Below are 20,325 nucleotides of genomic sequence, written 5' to 3'. Positions count from 1 at the left end.
AAAACCTAGGTTCCTGCATTATATATATATATTTTTTTTTCCTCCAATTTCTCCAAATTTAAGGCAGTTGTTTCCTCCTTATAAAGTTAGCTCATTTCAACTTTAAAACGATAAAGATTATATGCCCTCTCTGTGATGCTGCTGCTATGAACCAACCCTGAGAATAATGGAAAGGGAGTATATTATGTAGATTTTCAGCCATATTTTCCCGCGTACGGTGTTCACGTATTTACTTCCTCTAGCAGAAGGAAGCACTTGGTTCTAGCAACCGCTTATCCTACAGGCTCCAAACTCAGATCGGAGCAGCAGGACCCAGGGATTGTATAAACCCCAACTCCCTTTGCCTGCTTACCTCTCCAACCTCTTCGTGTGCGTGTGGTAAAATACACATAAAATGTACCATCTTAAACATTTTTAAGCGTGTAGTTCCATAGTGTCAAGTATATTCCCACTGTTGTGCAACCATCATCACCGTCTCCAGGACTCTGTTCGTCTTGTAAAACTGAAACTCTGTGCCCATTAAACAATAACTCTCACTTCCCTTCCCCCCAGTCCCTGGCAACCACCATTCTACTTTCTGTCTCTATGAATGTCACCACTCTAGGTACCTCATATAAGTGGAAACATACAGTGTTTGTCTTGGTTTTTTTCCTCAAGATTTATTTGCTTATTTGAGGCAGAGAGTGTGTGAGGGGGGAGAAGCAGACAGAGAGGGAGAAGCAGACTCCCCGCTGAGCACAGAACCCAGTGTGGGGCTCGATCCCAAGACCCTGAGATCATGACCTGAGCTGAAATCAAGAGTCAGTGGCTCAGCTCACTGAGCCACCCAGGCGCCCCAATGTTTGTTTTTTTGTGGCTGTCTTATTTCACTTGGCAAAATGTCCTCAAAGTTCATCCATGTTATAGCATGTGTCAGAATTTTCCTCCTTTTAAAGGATGAATGACATCCCATTATATGCATACACCACATTTTGTTTACCCATTCGTTGGTAATAGACACCCGACCTGGGTTGCTTCCACCTTTTGGCTATTATGAGTAATGCTGCTCTGAACATGGGTGTGCAGAAAGATAACTCTTCAAAATCCTGCTTTCGGTTCTTTTGGGGTCACAGCCAGAAGTGATGTTACTGGATCACATGGTAATTGCCTTTAATTTTTGAAGAACTGCCATGCTGTTTTGCACAGTGACGGCACCATTTTACACTCCCACCGGCCGTGCATGAGGGCTCCAGTTTGCCCACACCCTCGCCAACACTTGTCTTCTGTTCGAGTAGCCGGCCTGATGCGTGTGGAATGGCGCCTGACCGTGGTTCTGATTTGCGTTTCCCCGATGACTGCGGAGTTGAGCATCTTTCCATGTACCTGTTGGCCATCTGTATCTCTTCTTCGGAGAAACGTCCGTTCACGTTCCTTACCCATTTTTTAATTGGCTGTATATGTCGTTGGTGTTGACCTCTGCAACCTCCTTCCACATCAGTCTCCCCCGGAGCAGTGTCCTACAGTCATGCAGAGTCTCTCTGTGCAGAAGAGACATATGCGTTCTCGTCTACGTTTTGCAGTGACTGATCCATTTGCCACGAAATGCTCCTCCCGTGGCTGGTTCCTCATCCTTTAACACCAACCTAAATGTCACTTTGGAGAACCTTTCCTGACCGCCCATCTACAGCCAACTCCCTACCTACTGTCATATCACCATTTCTCCCTTCACGGACCCTGACCACAGTCTTCACGTACCCTGCTCGTTTACAGATTTACTTGGAACTTATGTTTACATGGAGCAGAAGTGCCGTGGGGACACAGAGATATTGCCTGGCATGTTCACTGCTATACCCTCGGTGCCTGGCATGGTACCTGGCTTGTGGTCTGGGCTCAGTATTTGCTGAATGAATGAATCAGTACTAGAAGGGTCATCCTAGGGGAAAAGAAAGGTGATGTGGCCCACATTGGAACTTAACCTGCCTAATCTAGGCTTGATGTCATAGAAAAGGACACAGGGACTTTCCGGCTCGGAATTCTGGGCTTGAATTCCTGAATCAGAAGCACAGTACCGTTTAAGCCAGGGACATTGCGTTGGAGCTGCCCAAGAGAAGTAGGGAAGCATTCTCGGTGCCCACCCAACAGAGGCAGAGGGCGACGGGGGTTTGCTGTGGCCGCGCTTCCCCTTCCCATTTGCCTGAAGTATGAGGCAGCTCGGCTACAGCCTTGTGAGATTTGCAGAGTGCTTGAGATTCTGGGAATGACTTGGGCTCCGCCAGTCTCCTTGGTGCCAAATATGTCAGTACAAGTACCTTTTGTGAGTAGTCAAAAGATAAAAATGAACTTTCCATACCACAGGACACTAGAAAAATCAAATGTTTGTATTTTAAAATATTTTCAAAGGCTAATGCCATGCTGGAACAACCCAAGGATAGTTGAACCAATCTCTCAGGGCAGCAGAGAGCCTCAGCCAGTGCAAGCAGGTGTGTATAAATACACATAGCTTACAAACGAGCACAACAGAAAGGACACTGGCTCCAGAGGACCAGGCTGAGGAACAAAGGGGAGAAACGGAGAGAGGGCCCTCCAGAGCGACAGGCACACTCACCACTGAAATCCCTGGACCCAAGAGGACCTCCAGAGCCACCTGCCCTATAGCAGGCCTCTTGCCCTTTCTGAGCCTGGGGCACGGCTGGGGACCAGATTCAGCAGCATGTTGGCACAGCTACCCATGACTTGGCACTTCTGGTGGCCTCTCATGAGCCTCTGGCTCAATCTAGCAAGGCTCAGAGAATGGACGTATTCTTCCTGCCCTTCAGCAAGGACCAAGGCGGGGAGACACTGGGGCAAGTCGGACTATTTCCCTGAAAATGGGATACAAAGGAGTGACGAAGGGGGCGGGTTCCAAAAAAAGGATGGGGTTTTATCCCGTGTGGTGCTGTGGGGAGAACAGATATGAGTTCTCCTGACACACAAAATGTGGTACTAGCACCCCCCCAGGCTTCATCCTAGAGCCCGCAGCGGGGGGGGGGGGGGGGTAAAGAGACCACTAGGCTGAGCTTAGGGACTGGTCACCCGCAGACCGTCCCTCACATCCTCACTTGGGTTTGCCATAAACAGGACAATCATGGCTCCACGATAACGAATTTCCACTTGGATTTCTCCCTGATTAACCTCTCAGGTGTTTGAAGAAGGAAAAGCAGTGACTGTTTCTGACCCCACTCACCCCATCACCAGTGACACTGCCTGATACCTCTGACCTCCTCACTAAGGCCCTCCTAGAACCCACAAAGGCACTGTCTTAGCATTTTACAGCCCCAGGGAAAGCAGGCAGAGCCTGAGGCACAGAGGAGCTGTTTAGAAGGGAGGAGGCCTGGCAGAGATGGAGGAATCTCTAAGGCAAAGCTACACTGTGTCCGCTCTTCCCCTCCCCTGCCTCTCTCGTCCCCAGGGGTATCAGACAGAACCCCTTGACCCGGTCCCTGCACCATACCAGGCTCACCTTGGACACCCCCACCTCATTCATGGAGCGGAGGACCCTCCCCCATGGCCTGCGACTCACTGATTGCAGGTGAGACTCGTGAGCTCTGCCCTGTGGGGCCCCAACACCATCACGCCCCGCTGCCCAGCCACACCCCCCAGCAGGCTGCTATTGGTCACGGCCTCTCAGGCAGGCAGGCAGGCAGGGAGTACAAATCAAAGCCGCCGACCTTCCCGTCCCCCATCCCCCCATCCCCTACTTGCCGCCTGGGGCACCTCAGAACTGTCTGAGCACACAGGGGAAGCTGCAGTGCCAGGCCTGTGACCACAGTGATCACAGGCCCCGTTTACCTGCCTCACCAGGAAGTGGCGGCTAAGGACACAGAATGCTGGACCTCTGCCCTCCTTCGCAGCCCCTGCCGCCGTCCTCTGCTGCGGTCCTGTCCTCCGGGTTCAGCCAGCCTCCTCATGAGGGGCCAGAACGGAGCCTCAGCACAGGGCATGAACCTTCCCCTCGGGCTGGAACCCTAGCCACACACCCTCCTCTCCTTGTTCATAGCTTCCCCTCACTTCCCCAGTCTGCCCTTGGCCTGACAGGTGCCCAGCCCCCTGAAGAGGAGCCCTTTGGGCCCCAGAACAGGGACTCTCAGGGGCCCCAGTGAGAGCACCGGATGTTGGGAGAGAGCAGAGCCCCACTGGTGGTTTGGGTCCGGGCCTCTGTCCCGCTAATGCGGTGAGCCGCGTGACCGTGGAGAGCTGCATTCCAGGTATCAAAAGATGGCCTTTGTCCCTTGGGTGGCTGCTGGTGCTCTGCCTCGGTGCCACATTGTTTCCAAGGAACAAGTTGATTTTCTTTTTTCCAAGTGCTTGCTGAAGCTTAGTATACAGAATTTCTCGGCTGGTTCCAAGAATCTGGCTTTGTGTCTGAGTCCCCAAATTGTAGGAGCTTTGTAAACAGGAGGGATAAGGGTTGAGGGGAGGAGGAAGGATCTGGAGTATTTTCCTTCATACTCAGCCTCAGCACAACAGCAGCATAAACCACGGGGGTCACTGGTGGAACCTTAGCACCCAGAGCATTCTTCTTGGAGAAGCCAAGGTGGCCGTTACCTGCACACAGGAGATTCCCAGATCAGAGAAAGGGCCTAGAAGGCAGACAGACAGGTCAGTAGAGCCTTTCTCCACCCCCACCCCCCCAAAGAGAGCTGATCAGGGCACGATCTGTGTACCCTGCACACTCCGTCCAACCTTGCTTGCCAGATTGAGCTGTCAAGCCAGCTCACGGGCAGGGCCAAATCCAACCAGGACAACAAGCAGCCTGGCCGTAAGTATTGGCTCCTGTCTTTACCCCCACTCCCCGAGGCATTAGGAGGAGACAGGACATCACCTGTGCCCAGGGACTGGGCCATCCCAATTCAGGGAGCGTAACTGCTGTTCCAGCCGGGAGATGCGGAACGCCAGATAGGATGAGGACATGACCAAGAAGCAGATCCTGGAGAAAGAGAGATAAGAAGGATATCTTATCCGGAAAAAAAGACATTTTTAGAGGCTCACCAAAAATAGTAATGGGGACAAAGCTACTTCCTGCAACTGGAGGAAGTAAAGAACTCTTTGCCCTTTGGCTACGTTTGGGCCTGGACATCTTTGTGCCCAGAGGCCACGTGGGGGTCCTGAGACTCGTCCCCCTGGCGGTGTCCTTGAAGCCCAGCAGGAATTCTGGGTCCTTAAACTGAGCCCACCCTCCCTCTGACCAGCCACCTTGGTCCTGTGCCTCCTTCAAGGCCGCTAAGATTATCCCCTAAGGTGGTGGGCCCGCTCCCCCAGCAAGTGCTGAGGCTGACAGCTGGAACTCAGCTGGGAGGACCAGAGGAAGGTCACGAGGTAAGGTGAGGGCAAGCCAGGGGCTGGCCGTTCACAAAGCGCCCCCCCCCCCACGTTCACCACTCTGCTGGTCCTTAGGCAGAACTACAGACAAGTCTGGGGTTCCAACAACTGCTCTAAACATGGCTGGCAGGAAGGCCACGGCTCCCCCAGTCTACCCGATGGCCCTCTCCAACTTTGTCAGCTGACCCCTCCCCAATCCTGTACAACTTTCCTTTTCTCAATAGCTTCATATCCTGCCCCTCCCTACTGCACAGCCTTAACCCGAAATTACGGGGGTGCATGAATGAAGACTGGAGGCGCGTTGTCTCGTTGCCGAAGGGCCTGCCATGTAGCCTCCAGACACCGCGGCAGCTCTCAGTTGACTTAGGACCTTCCCTTCCCTCTGGGCAGTGACCTCCCCACACACAGAGGCCCTGCTCCAAACAGCCAGACACCGTGTGAGTTTGACCCCCCGCCCCCAATGTAGTCACCTACAGCACAAAGATGACCTTGAGGAGCTGGTAATCCCAGAGCCTCAGCTCCCCGCCGCTCCTGGGCTCCTCCTCCAGCTTCTCCTCCTCACAGACGGCCTTCTCTGTGATAGGAGAGCAGTTAGGCATCTTCGTGGGGCGGGAGGCAGGAGCCCAGCCCGGGCAAGGAGCATGCCCGCCTCCCCCCACTCTCTGAAAGCTGCTTAGGCTCTTGGCTTGGCTTTGCCTTGTGGATTTGGATAAAGTAAGAAACAGCTCTCAGAAGCATTTTTGGCTCTGATGTTTGCTTCTTGCAGAAGTGGGGGCAGGGAAAGCCTGGTCTTTGCAAGCAGATGTCATGGACGAGCACCCTGAGCTCACCAGACCCTGGAGGCGTCCTGGAGGGAAAGAAGCTGTCCGTGGAGTCCATGGATGCCCGAGGGATACAAGGGATGTTGTCTGGGAGGGACAGGGACCTGGAGGCAGGGCACACTTTTCTCCACTTCATCTCAGGGATAAGGACTTCCTGCAGAGAAGGCAGGAGAAACTCTCTATGACCCTTGGGATCTCACTTGTCCTAAGAGGCCCACACTAGGTTTATCAAAGCTTTTCCAGATATTACCAATATGGATACCTAGTAAGCATGATGGCAGGTACCCAGAAGGAGGGACGCCATTGCCATAGCAACCTCCCGTCTCTCTTATCTGCTCCCTTGCTGGGACCAGCCATTCTTCCAGGGAGCAATGTCTTTGAAGACTGCTGGTATAGAGCCACAGTGGGATCTAGGATGTGAGCTAACCCACGTACGGGCTCAGATCCGCTGAGTCCAAGAAGGCTTGGCACAATATATCTTAGCTGAGATAAGTCCTTCTAATCTGGACTCTAGCCCTAAGGACATCACTGACCTTAGCAGGGGGTACTTAAAGTCCCCACCAATAAAAATGGGAACAGCACCTTCTATCCTCTGTATAGTATTGTGCATATTGTATGCTTGGCTAAATGCTTAATGGTTAGTGAAGGAGACTTCAAACACCCTGGGATCATTTCCATCCCCATCACTGTTCTAGAAACTCAGCTCTGCCTACCCAGAACCCCAGCAGCAAAGGAAACTGCTGGGACCTCGGCAAATCTCAAATGAGTCTGAGTTCTACAGTGATAGCCTTTGGAGTTCTTCCCCGAGGACGTCCCTAGCCCCTGGAAGGCCCTCCTGACCCTGCTAAAGTGTGGGATCCAACCTGGGCACTGTCCTGCTCAGAAAGTCAGCAGATCTGCCCAGGACCTAGCGGCTCTGCATGGCATGGAGGGCGTCAGGTCTAGGGGACCCCCTGGCATAGCATGGCCACTGGCTCTTGAGCCTGGAGCCCCAGTTCTGTGCTGCAGGCCACTGCCCGGGAGGCCCTGAAGGCTCAGAGCCAGAGGCTCCCTCACGCCAGCAGCTTTTGCTTCCAACCTCAGCTCTCACCAGAGACTCGCACTCAGGTTCCTCTGGAAATTCTCTTACACTCAGGCTCTTCTTGCTGGAAGGCTAAGGAAGAAAGGGAACTGGGGTCACTTGTCCATCGGGAACAGCCAAGGTCAGGAGTGAGGAGGCCTTAGCACTCTTCGAGAGAGCTTTACCTCCAGAGAAGCCACCTTGAGTCAGTAAAGCCTAGCTCCCAGAGTTTGCAGGGGTCCCCTGGTTAATGCTGGAGCAGAGGGCGAATCCAGGGCAACATACTTGCCCATGCTGCTGCCCCTCCCCACTTCCTCACCGTGGGCCAAAGAGAGCTGCGGGCGTACTGGGCAGCAGCCACGTGCTTCCGTCTGCACACTGAAGAAGCACCAGGAGGGCATGCACATGGGGACACACAGGGGCCACCGGCCTCAAAGAGACATGCTCATAAGCATAGACACCCAGTCCAAGGGCTAAGCCCAGATACACTGGGCCCGAACCCGTTACTCCCCTCTCCCTGCCCCTGGTCCCTGTGCTGGAGAGACAGGCCAACCGCTCCCAACAGCCTTGTCCCAAGACTTCAGTCTAGGCCTGAGCAACCTCCCTGGCTGACTCCTGCCCCGGAGCTCCATACCTGGAGGTGTGTGCAGACCCTCCGCAGCATGTCATATACACTGTCCCGGGAAAGCAGTGACACAAAGATGTACTGGGACAGAAAAAGAAAACAGAAAAGGGCAGGGTAAGTACAGTCTGGAGAGAGTACCAGAGTCAGGATCCCGGGGCTGGGATGGGGAGATTAACAAGGGATGGCTGGCCCAGAGACTCACTGACCTTCTGGCTGGTGTTGGTGGTGATGGCCAGGCCATTGGGAAGAAGCCGCGCCATCTTGTGTTTTTTGATCATTTGGACAGACACCACGGGAATGACCACCTGAGGGAGGACAGGCATGCTTCTCTCAGGACTCACGCCAAAGGACATGGTCCCTCTGCTTCCTGCATAGGGCCCCAGCCACAACTGGCAGTTAGCCAAGCATGGACACCATGGAGAAGCCTGGCCCATGTGGGAGAATATGTGAGCTTTCCACTCTCTGATGCAGGCTCCCCTTCCAGTTGTCCCACTGCCCTGCCCCGGCCTGGGCAGCATACACTGCTCCAGGCTCTCACCCTGTTATCCAGGAGGCCAAGGATGGTTGCCCTGGTGAATCCCATACTCCAGTAATGGAGCTCCCTGAGCTACCACCTGGCCACAATTATGGCTCCCCCAAAGTGTGACATCCCACTCGGATTCTGAAGGCATTTCAGAGGCACCCATAGGCAGAATAAACTAGCTGTGAACTGTTCTAGACTCTGGAGTCTAAATTGGGGCCCTGTTTTGGAAGGGGTGAAGCTACTTCCCCGGAGACCAGGTGAGATGCTTCCTAGTGAGAGACTTCACCAAGTGCCTGACACCCATAGGGCAGGGGCCCTGTCTCCTTCCTGGCTGCGGCCTCATGGGGCCCACTGCAGCCCTTACCACGTATTACTACCTTTATATCCTTGCCAAAGAGGCTGGCATGGAAGCAGAGCCAGTTGGGGGAGATGTAGAGCCGGCCCTGGAGAAGGAGGTCTCTCTGGAGGGCACAGGAACACACTGGGAAGTCACAGGAAAGAAGATGGCCATGAGCAAACCCTGAAGGCCCAGGGCCTGCGTCCTCACACTCAGGAGTCCAGAGCCCAGCCTCAGGGACCGCCTTCCTCAGAATCCCCCTTCCCGACCCCAGGCCCCAAAACACCCATTCCACCAGCACCCTGAGTCCTTCTCGAGAGTCCTGATGGCCCCATCTGAGCCCACCAAACTGCTAGAGCTTTCCTCCTTCCCTACTCATGCTTCGAAGTGTTCCTTGAGCCTGGATTCTGGCTCCCCCAGGCAGAACTCCTTGCCCTGCCCTGGAGAGAGGGCCTGGATTGTGCAAATGCTCCCACATGCTCACTGAGAGGCCCAAGTGGGAAAGAACAGTCATTGATAAGAGTGGAACAGAAATAAAATTTGGAAGCCCTGACATGGCCTCAAGAAAACTTTCATAAATTCCATTTCATAGCCCCTATCTGGCCTGTCTTCTCATACTTTTGAAGAAAACAGGCCCAACCACATCCAAAGGGCAGCCAGTTCCCATATCAAAATTGCGCCTTGGAGGCTCCGGAGGAGAGGACCTGGGCCCCAGGCCCTCCAGGCACCTGTCCAGCCACACCTGGGAGACAGCTCACCTTTGAGAACCACCTCCTCCAAGGGGATGTCCTTAAACAGCTTGTGGTATTGCTGGTTGTATTTACTCAGTAGTGTCTGCAAACACACAAGATGAGGCTGAGAAGTCCTGGGGGATGAGACCACCAAAGGGGCCCTGCACCAGCCACCAGGAAATAATGCCATGGGGGCAGGGGCTCTGGGGACTTGCACGAAGCAGTCCAGTCGGTAAATAGCCAGAGGGGGTAAAAGGCTGAGTTCCAAGCACAGCTTGTCTCTAGGTAACATGACAATGACAATAGGTCCTGATGGGCAGCCTATGACTGGAGGGGGAGACGCACCACCCCCACCCAGGAGGGGACACTCACTCAGGTTTCCCTTGGTGACAGGCCTTGGAAACCAAGGAGCCAACAGTCCCCGGATTCAGGCAGCCCAGCGCCCCCCCCCCCCTCTTTGTGGGCAGTGAAAAGGCGGCCTCCACACACTTACCCCTTCTCGGCCACACTTCTTTATCTCTTCACCCTTCAAGCCTTCTGGCCAGTGCAGACTGCAAAGGAGACATTCCATTCCAGGGACAAGGAACCCTCAAGTTCTGCCCATACATCCTCAGAGCCAGGTCTGCCCTGGCTTCAAGCCAGAAGCTTGGGGGAGAGATTGAAGACTGAGGCCCTTCTCCAGGAGCCATAGCAAGGTGATAAACAACAACGAGTATGGAGCTCAGCCCCGGGGGACGGGCACTCCTGCATGCTGGGAGCCCTCCTCCCAGACAGCAGTGGCCTGCGGGCCCCCCAGGAGATCTGTCTGCCCCATGTGAACCTTCCAGAGAGGCTTAGGAGCTGCCCACCCCTGGGTATCAAAACCCTCTCCCACTTCTCTGGCCAAAGGATAAGCAGAGAAGCAGACCCGAGGATAGGTGAGCAGAGACTCAGGGATGGGGACCAGTCTGGGGTGCGGGTGAGGTGGAAATATCAGACTCACGGCTCCGGGGCCTGGCCATGGGCCATGATCCCAGCACGACTGCCCTCCTTGCACCCTCCTCCTGGCAGCCTGGCGCTCAGCAGACTCACCTGACCTGAGAGAGGCTACCGAGGCTGAGGGAGAGGGGGTGGTGCTGGAACGCAAAGCTTTGCCCTGGCCAGGTTGGCCTGAGGACAGGTGGGCAGGGAGGAGGCTGGTAACCTGAGAAGCCTGGAGTGCTGGTCCCCGTGTGCTGGGACAGGCCCCGGACTGGGAGGAAGAGGCACGGGGCAGCCTATGCCCAGCCTAACACCTGCCCTTTCTTTAACCCCTTTGCCCCTTTCTTTTTAAGTTTTTATTTAAATACCAGCTAGTTAACCTACAGTGTAATATTAGTTTCAGGCGTACAATCCAGTGATCCAACACTTCCATACATCCCCCGGAGCTCATCACCCCAAGTGCCCTCCTTCACCCCATCACCCATGTCACCCGTCCCCCCACCCACCTTCCTGCTGGTGACCCTCCGTGTGTTCTCTAGAGTTCACAGTCTCTTCCCTGGTTTGCCTCTCTCTCCTGTTTTCCCCTTGGCGCGTTAGGTTTGTTTCTTAAATTCCGCGTATGAATGAAGTCATATGGTATTTGTCTTTCTCTGACTTGTTTTGCTCAGCATCAGGCTCTCCAGCTCCAACCGTGTCGTTGCAAATGGCAAAATTTCCTTCTTTTTCATTTGCCCCCTTCTTTAAGGTCCTCCTGAGGGCTTCCCACCCCCCATCCGTGGCTAGATCTGCCGGGGAGGGGTCTCACCTGGAGTCCACGGGTGCCTGGACCCTGGCTAGTTTCTCTGAGCAGGACACAGTGCTCTTCAGAGAAGCCGTCTTTCCATGCATCTGTTGGTTGCTGAGCAGAAACAGGCCCACATCAGGAAGGGGGGCTCCACGGGAACACCTTCCCCTCCCAGCTCCACCGCGGATGGGCCCCAGCCCCTCTGCCCGCACCCCAGCCGGCCCTGCTATTCAGGCTGAGGCTGAAGATGTCACCGTCCAGAGGCGGCAGCTTAGGCAGGAGTCTTCTGGTTCCTGACAGAGGCGGCAATCTCATGCCACCTTTTCTGGAAGCCTGCAGGTCAGTTTGTGCCCAGAGCGGAAGGAAAATCAGCCTACCTTAGTGGGGCACCCGGCAAGTAGGACTCCGGCCCCACCCCTGAGAAAGCACAGTGGGAAGGAGGACTCAAACACTTGCTCACGGCTGACAGTGTAAGTTGCTGAGGTGCCCGAGCAGCGCTCCCATAAGCCATCGGGATCTGGGAAAGGATGCTGAGCACGAGGCCAAAGCAGAGCTGAGGGACTGGTGCACTGCTGCTGTGGGAGGGGCTCCAGTCAGCCCATAGGTAACTGCAGGCTGGGAGGGGAGGAGGGGCCCCACACCAGGAGGTGGCCTGGTGGCCTTCAGACAGTCAGGGCCCCTTGGCCCTGAGAGCCAAACCGTCTCAAAAATGTCCCAGAGAGAGGGCCCTGGAGGGAGGAGACACCATCTCCCTGGGCAGGTGGGGCTCCCCGGTGGCTTTTGAGTTCATGCCTCCCCTAAACAGCTCTGAAGCATAGGGTCCTCCCTAAGACAGGCCAGGAATCAATAAAACCTGAGCAGTCCGACTAACCCCCAACTGAGCGGGCCCAGAAGCTGACAGGAAGAGAGGGTGGCCAAAAGCAGGGCCAAGGCAGGGCACCGCGGTGGTCACAACGAGGCTACAATATCCCGGGCAGATAAGAAGCTGGAACCTGAGGCTAGCAAATACCAGCCCACAGGACCTCTCAGCTCTGTCACTGGGACAAGTCAAAGTTCTCTTCTTCAAGAACGGAGTTGCCCACTCAGCCGAGACCTGCCAAGACCCTCAGAGATGATTTAGTCTGACCCCTTACCATGCTGTGTACACAGTAGGAAACAGACCAGCCAAGGGACCGGCTGGCCCCAGTATCACACAGTGAAGAGCCAGGTGACCTCACCCCCCAAATCAGCCCATCCACAGCCCTGTGGCCTGGTGACCTCTGCCCTTCCCCTTATGGAGAATTTCGGTATACACATCAACATAGGTTTCCTGAATCTTGCAAGGTGACAAGTTTTGCTAGTGATTTGACCCTTTTGACCCCCACGGGGAATGTCTAGGTTTCTTTGGTTCCATCATTTCACATTTCAAGAGGGTTTTCCCTCCCCCTCTTGATTTTTATTATGCTCATTATAGAAAATATGAAAAAGGTAAAACATATAAATATGATGATCAAAATCACCCAGAAGGAAAAAAAATTCTTCAAAAGTCACCCAAAGAAAAGGCTTATGCATAAATATAGAATTTATGTGAATGGAATTATGCATTGTAATACATAGGTCTTACTTCCGTTGCTTAACATGATCTCATGAGGAATTCCCCGTGTCCCTGGCCATGACTGAGACAGGTTCTCAGAAGTGTGATTCGTGGGTGGAGAAGGCATATTCCTCAGGCTGTTGAGACCCACCCCCAAAGTGCTTCCACACGCTCTACTGGTGACCACGGCCGTCAGCGCTACATGAGGGCGCCCGTTTCCCGACATCCAGGCCTTACCCTGGCTATTCTTTCTCTCACTTTTGCAAATTCGATACGTGGAAACATGCTATTTGCATTTCTATTTCTGCTTACGAGGGGTTGAACGCGTCTTCCCATGTAGACACGTGAACCACCGGGACTGCGCCTGTGCATTGTCTAGGAGGATCTGCACCTTTGTCCTATTGATTTGTGTCAAATGCTTTTTTGAGAATATTAATCCTTAGTTTATCATGTTTCCAAACATCCTTCCCAGCGTGTCATTTGCCTCTTAGTTTTGTCTGTGGTTTCGTTCCGTTTTTGTGCGGTAGGTTCCTTCCACGTCTTCCATCTCTCGGTTCCTCACTTGGTTCCCGTGCTTTGGTTGGAGAGGCCCCCGAGCCGGAGTGTGTACAAGTCAAACCCCTGTAGCCTGTGAGCTTTCCTGGACCACCAGGAAAGAGAAGGATGTGGGGCCTGCTCAAAGGAACACACTCTAACCTAGAGGACCAGGGATAGAGAGAGACCCCAAGAAGGACCTTGGCCATGGTCTCAGAGGCACTTGCCTCCCACTCAGAACTGCTCATCTCTGGGGGCTCCGGCGTGGCAGGGACCCTGCCTCCTCCCTCACTGAAGGCCCTGAACTGGGGGCAATGCCAGCGTGCGGCAGGCACACATGACACGTTTGAGGAATGACCGTGTGGGGACAGGAAGCGAGGCTGCAGGAGGGATGGACCATGAGAGAAACAAAAGACCCCACAGCACCTCCAGGAAGAAGAGAAGGGGGGTAAAACACAGTCACCGGGAGCCAATGACTCTCAAATATCTTTAAACTTAAAAGCAACACTCCCTTATGCGTGATGAACAGGACGGTTACAAGCCGTTCCTACCTGTCCATCTGTGAAGGCCGGTCCCTCCTGGCTGGCCTCATATCGCTCCTGATACAGACACCCCGCCTGGGGCCCAAATGCACCGGCTTCAGAATGATCGAGTCAGGCTTTCTACCAGTCAGTCTTCTCCCCTGCAGTGTTTAGACGAGTGAAGACTCGGGAGCGAAGTCAGATACACACATAGGTCTGGGGCACAGTGGTCACCACAGAACCAGTCAGGTGGGGAGCCCCCAGGACCCGCTGGGCCCTGCCACAGAAGGCCAGGAAGGAGGCTTCAAGAGCAGGAAGCTGGAGAATGGGGGGACCAGCCTGGGTCCCCCCACTGTGCTGGCAGCCTCAGTGCATTCCCACACAGACCTCCTCAAGCCGGTTACTCTGTGTGGTGAACGATACCCCAAACCCAGCCGGTCCCACCCCAACTCCACTCTGTGGGGTAAGATCAGAAGTCCTCAAATCCCTGTCTGTTTTTTCAATGAAAGCCCCCCAAAATATCATTATTTCATCAAGGGGAGGCAACAGGGGAGGCCCAATACTTTGCACATTAGAGGGGGTAGGAAAGGTCGGGGAACACCTCAGATGGGGCCCTTTCACCGTGCTGAGCCGGATCCCAAGGTGTGGGAGGTCTCCCCAGAGGACACGGCAGGTACTGCCCCTCCCCCCCGCAAGCCTTCCTTCATTCCTTCCACAAACACTCACTGAGCTTATCCTGCCCGGAGCCCAGCGTGGGGCTGCTGAAAGGGCCGGGAAGGGCAGCTAGCAGATTGGGGGAGATGTCAGGATAGGAGCCAGGCCAGTCAAGAAAGGGGGGCCAGGAGCAGGAGAGGAAGAGAGAGACAACGAGGAGGGAACCCAGAGGTGCCAGAGCCGAGCTGCATACTGCAGAACTCACGGACCAGGTTTCACGGGACACCTGCCACGGGCACTCCGCTCTCGATGCCGCCCAGTTCAGAATGCTTCCACCCGCGGGCACTTTCAGATCTAAATCTCTAACCTCGACACCCCCTCTCCTCCTGAGCTTCAGCCGCCATCAGGACGCATCCACCAAGCACGCTCGGGCTCATCCCCCAAGACATGCCTCCTTCCGTGCGCCCGACATCCCTGCAAGGCCCCTCTTGCCACCTGGGTCAAAGCCAGAATCCGCAGCTGGCTCCTCCCCACCCCTAGGACCCATCGCTCCCCAAGGCCCCAAGGGCCTTACCACTGCTTAACCCACGACACCGGCCACCTCCCCCACTCCTGCTGCGCGGGCCAGCCACATTGCCACCAGCCTTTCCGCGGATGCTGGCGACAAGCTTGCTCACGGGCCTGGCCCTCTGCTGTGTCTGCACGGCCAACAGAGCCACCCTGGGCCCAGACCCGATCCCACCGCTCTGCTGCCGCTGCTCCTTCTTCAGTTCCCTCTCGCCTCCGCTGTAGGCCTTCCTGATCGCCCTGCTTCCCTTCCTGGGCTCCCCCACAAGCCTCCCCTAAGTCCCAGCTTCCTTGCCACAGCTGCCCTCCCCAGCGGCGCGTCCTCCGCACCCGGCATTCCTCTCCGCACTCATCTATCTGGGGAATTCCACTCATCTGTTGAGCCCCAGTTCCAATGTCACCTCCTCTGTGAAGCCTTCCCTGGTTTCCCCTGTGCAGAGCTGGTCAGTCCCTCCTCTGTGGTCCCTCATCCCCTCCATCATGCTGTCTTCCCAGCACTTACCACACCAAAGTGTGCTTGTCTGTTTACACATACGTCTGCCCCCAGTCAACTCTGAGCTCCACCAGGGGTGTGTCTCATACATCCCTGTATCCCCAGCGCACGGCAGGCACCCAGTGTTTGCTTCCGTGAGGGAAGGAGACAGAGAAAGAGAGATGGTGACACTCCCAGAGGGAGGAGGGGAGGGAAAAGCAAGGCAGCAGGACAGAAGGCACAGCGGATGGGGCCCATGAGGGTCCCTGCAGACGGACAGAACCTCGCCCATGGAGCAGGCAGTCAGCACTGGCCCAGCACCACCAGCCGCCCAGTCCAGGCTGGCCGACTGATCAAAGGGGGAGCTCAAGTGGGAGGCAGAAGACATAAGCAAAAGGAGAAAGTGGCTCAGACGGGATGGGATGTGGTATTTGGGGAAAGCACAGGCCGGGCCCTCCTGCCTCCACTGCACTATTCATTGGATGGCATGCTCCTGGGCCATCCTGTGCCTAGGCAGCACTCCTCCAGCCTACCCAGCCCCCCTGCCCACACTCAACCCTCCGTAGCCCCAGGGCAAACCTCCACCCGGGGCTCCTCCAAGCCTTTGGCAGGAGCCATACCCAGGCCAGGCTGGAACAGAAAGCCAGGCCTAGCAGCCTGAGCCAGCCGGGCCTTCATGGTCACTGGCAGGTCCCCTGGGGCAACTTGGGGGCAGCTCCCAAGTTGACTTCTCCTGGACATTCGAGATAAGAGCATCCTGTGGGGCTTGCCAGCCCTTCTCAGGGCCCGGCCCAGCGACACCCTCACCCCTTCAGCCACCAGCCAGGACACTGGGCCCCAGGGACCTCCGCGTAGAGCCCCCTTCCAAACAAAAAACACGCCTTAGCAGCACGTCCCTGAAAGCACAAAACCCACCACCCACTGAGGTGGCCCACCTCCACCCCGGCACACAGCTCACTACCTCCTTCACGGAGGAGAGAGACCGTCCGGTCAACTCTGATGTGCGGCCTGCTGGTGACACATGAACATCACACATAGAGCTTTTTCAAAAAGCAAGCAAAAAAATGATGCCCGAGCCCTGTCTCACACCAATTAAATCAGAGCCTCTGGGGGAGCAGCTAGGTAACTACATATTTTCAACTTCTTATTAAAGAATAATTTGCATACAGAAAAGCACACATAAAATAAGTGTACAATTCAGTGCATCTCACAAACAGAACCCAGCTGGAAGCCAGCCCCCAGAAGGCCCCCTGCTCCTCTGGCCTCATCCCTTCCCCCTGAAACCCACAAGGATGGCCGTCATCCGGGCTTCCATGGCACACATGGCCTCTGCCTCCGTGGGCCTTCTGTGAAAGGAATTGTACCACACATACTCCTTCACGTGGTTTCCTTTACTCAGCAATGCGTTTGTGGGGCCCCTCCACGGTGTTGTGTGTAGCTGTAAACTGTGCATTTTCATGAGTGTTTAGTATCCCATTACACGGACGTACTACAGCTGATTTATTCATTTGACAGTAGATGGGCATCTGGGCAGTTTTCCAGTTTTTGCCTATTGCGGAAGTGCGGCCAAGAACATTCCAGTACCTGTTGTGTGGACACAAGCATTCATTTCTATGGGTAAACACTTAGGACTGGATTTGGTGGGTCATAAGGTATGTTCAGTTTCAGGCTTTTCAAGGCTCTCAGGTGATCTGAAACACGCAACCAGTGTCAAGAAACCACTGGATGAATCTGGCCCCCACGTCTCTCCTTTCTTTGCGGCTCAGAGGGAGCCACAAGCACACCTCCTGGAATCCAGGGTGAATCCCCCTGCCTGGGCTCTGGACCTAGGGCTCTGCCCCTCTGGAGTTCCAGGAACAACGTCGGCAAGACAGGAATCACATTGTTCAGAGAGATTTCCTTCATCTGTTAAGGTCACAGAGCACATTTACTAGGTCATGCCAAGGAAGCAGGAGCAGCTTTCCGTGCAGCGGACGCTGGCTCTGCGTTCTTCCCGAGAGCCTCCCCACGTCCCTCCCAGGGCCAGAGTCCTGACACACAGCCCAGACACTGGTGGACAAGACCTCTGCCAAAGGGAAACTGGAATAATGCTGATAGCGTCAAGCTTATCATCAGTCCTCTAAAACCTGAAGATAAAAGGCAAAAGGTAGTTTGCAAAAAGAATCCTAGCATTTCTTACGCAGAAGCTGCACCTCACTTTACTTTCTGCCCTGACGGTCCTTGTCCAGGACCAGTGCTTTGCTCTTGGACAAGGAGAGGGGAGAAAGCCCACAGCTGAATTCCATCCTGAGTGTACGGGGGGGGGGGGGCTCGGTGTGTTGGGGGGCACACGCTGGGTCCCCATCCATCTGTCCGGCTCAGCAGCAAAGGACTCAGGAGGGGCAGGCGCTCAGCACAGGTATGAACCCTGCTTCCCAGGAGCAGGCCTGAGAACACCTGGCCCAGAGTGTGCTTAGTGCCCTCTGACTACCTATGGCGGCCTTGAAATGAATGGGAAGGTGGAGGGCCGGGCGACCTGCTTCCCAAGACGTCACAGTCTGGACCAAATGACCCTGACCGCCACAGCACAGATGCTCTTACGCAAAGTCAGCAAGCTGACCAGCAGCCTCTTGGGAGGACGGCATGACCTTGGCCCATCCAACTCCATTTCTAATGAATCCTAACCAGGACTACGAGATGGGCAGCGTGCAGCCAGAGGCAGTGAGCAGCCAGGAGGGAGGCATGCTGCAGGGACACTGGAGCAGAACTTCCGGGTGCCCCTGGAGCCGGGTCTAGAACAAGCGAAGAGGGAGCAGAGAGAGAAGCAGCGGGGCGCAGGTCAAGCCCCCAGGCTGGGAGAGAGCAGAGGGTTGGCCCCGCTAGCAGCCCATGAGCTTCCAATTCTGCACCGGTGCCCCAGCACTTGCCGCCAGCCCAGAAGCCCCCACCTGCTTTGGCCAAAGCCCACAAACCAGGGCACACCTGCAATGGCACACCTCGTTGTCATTTTAGCCTCTCACATGGGGCAGGTGGTTCTGCGGGCATTTCACGGGTGGAGAGCGGAGGCTCGGCTGGCTCCAGTGACTTGCCCCCACGCAGTCGTTGGCAGGGCCAGGATTCCGTGGAGGTCTGACACCCAGGCCTGGGTCCCTCCACACCCCCAATGAGCCCTCAGGATCAGGAGTGGGAAGGACTCAGAAGGTTCAAACCAAGTCAAGCCCTATCAACGGAGGGAGCCCCTGGGGAGAAGGGCAGGGAACAGGTGTGGCCCCCGACCTCCAGTCCTGAGGCCAGCTCTGGCTTCCGGCCGGCTATACAGACTAGGAGGCAGCCCAGACAGGTAAGGCACCAGCTCCCGACCACACAACTGGGGAGGAGTGGAGCTGAATTCAAAGTCCGGTCTGGCCGAAATCCTGCACTCTGTCCCTTCAGCACGCTGCCCAGAGGGCTCCGGGCCTGGTGTTCGGCCCTCTCCCGTACTGCTCCCAGTAGACGGGGATTGGAGGACACCAAAGGAGGTCTCTTGGGCTGAGACAGCCATGCAGGGGCCTGTCTGGGAAGTGGGGTTCCCTAGATCAGACCCCTTCCCATCCCCCCACCCACCAAGCCTTTATCTTCTTTGCTCAAAGAACCAAACAAACTGGGAGAGCTAGTTGTTCTGGAGATGGGAGCCGGCGTAGCCCTCTGGAGGTGGCTGCATCCAGCCTGAACAAGGACCCCTTTGAGCTCTGCTGCCAACAAGAACTCCTACCTACAGGGATCTCAGAGGCTCCCGGGCCTTCCACCCAATGGGAGCCGGGAGGGCCAAGAACAAGGCTGGCCCCATCTCCCACTCTCGGCAGCCCAGACACTGCCCACTGCCCAGGTCTTTCTGTGGAGCCCAGAGCTGGTCCGCCAAGCCCTTAGCTGCTTGGTTGACCGGCCCCACCCTAGTTAAAGGACCCCAATTGCCCTCTTCCCTGCTCTAGGGCCCCCCGCCGCCCTGCCATCCCGCTCTGAGCTCTCAGGGCACACTAAAAAGGCCCAGGTGCTCACAGGGATGGAATTCAGGATAAAGCGCTCAGGTTGACTCCTCTCGAGCATTCAGGCATTTGGGAGGATTGCTAATGAGCTGCCCTCCCGGCTCTGCTCTCGCTCCTGGGTTCTGCTTAGCTAATGTGCTCCTGCCCAAGACAGAGACCTTCTCGCTCTTGTCCCCCAACACCTCCGCTCCCCGAGCCTGGTGAGCTGGTAGCTCCAGGGATAGCAGACCCCTCCCGCCTTGCCGCCGCACACGTTCTGCTCAGGATCTTCACTGCTGTACTGCCCATTTAAGTGGCTATCTCCCCACGAAGACAGTCTTCCTTATTCCCTTCCTACCCCAGCCCACACACCGCTTCAGGCATGCAGTAAGCGCTCAATAACTGTGTACTGAATAAACAAACACTCCCTGCTGAGAAGCTCCTTGGTGCAGTTTGTTCCCGCAGCCCCAGGACCTCGGGGCACAAACACAAGACCTGGAGCAAGAGCACGTCACTCAAGTTAGCTTCTCGCTGCCCTTGACCTCCTCCTGGATGGTCCCCAGGCACCTTCCTCTGGGTCAGCTCCCCTATCACGTGGGGGGAAATCCCCTCTCTGACCTGCACGTCTTCAGGGCCGCTGTGGGGATCCGAGAGCTCATGGCCCAGCCCCAGGCAGGGGGCCGGTTCTCAGAGCCTGGCCCACTGAGCCGCACCCCCATCTCCCGCCCCGCCTGCCGCACTGAGACCTCTGCATCCCATCATGCCCCTTGAGGGATGCCTAGAAGTGCAGCTGCCCATGGCAAGCGGACACAGAGGCACCAGCGCCCGCCGGGCCCCAAACGGCAC

General features: G+C 55.7%; 1 protein-coding gene across 11 annotated transcripts in view; it reads right to left on the bottom strand.

Annotated features, from left to right (window-relative positions):
• Positions 1 to 2,336: 2,336 nt before the first annotated feature.
• GRAMD2A (GRAM domain containing 2A) overlaps positions 2,337 to 20,325 on the bottom strand; it is a 33,005-nt gene continuing 15,016 nt past the window's right edge. For 2 of the 11 annotated variants that reach the window (XM_087856804.1, XM_087856807.1), the window contains 11 exons: positions 11,200 to 11,292; positions 9,928 to 9,985; positions 9,462 to 9,537; positions 8,744 to 8,847; positions 8,050 to 8,148; positions 7,853 to 7,924; positions 7,249 to 7,311; positions 6,168 to 6,312; positions 5,812 to 5,911; positions 4,841 to 4,945; positions 2,337 to 4,598 (listed from right to left, as the gene is read on the bottom strand). In XM_087856804.1, coding sequence (XP_087712930.1) covers positions 4,586 to 4,598; positions 4,841 to 4,945; positions 5,812 to 5,911; positions 6,168 to 6,312; positions 7,249 to 7,311; positions 7,853 to 7,924; positions 8,050 to 8,148; positions 8,744 to 8,847; positions 9,462 to 9,537; positions 9,928 to 9,985; positions 11,200 to 11,292 — 928 coding nt within the window. In that variant the 3' untranslated portion in view covers positions 2,337 to 4,585. Of the gene's footprint in view, positions 4,599 to 4,836; positions 4,946 to 5,811; positions 5,912 to 6,167; positions 6,313 to 7,248; positions 7,312 to 7,852; positions 7,925 to 8,049; positions 8,149 to 8,743; positions 8,848 to 9,461; positions 9,538 to 9,927; positions 10,080 to 10,416; positions 10,851 to 11,199; positions 11,293 to 13,836; positions 14,962 to 20,325 lie in introns of those variants that run through there. The other 9 variants (XM_087856805.1, XM_087856806.1, XM_087856809.1 and 6 more) reach the window with 9 other exon arrangements.

This window comes from Ursus americanus, chromosome 28 (genome assembly GCF_024610735.1).
Source record: "Ursus americanus isolate L20-20 chromosome 28, mUrsAme1.1.p, whole genome shotgun sequence".
NCBI classification, from domain to species: Eukaryota; Metazoa; Chordata; class Mammalia; order Carnivora; family Ursidae; genus Ursus; species Ursus americanus.
This window is presented reverse-complemented; position numbering and strand designations above follow the sequence as displayed.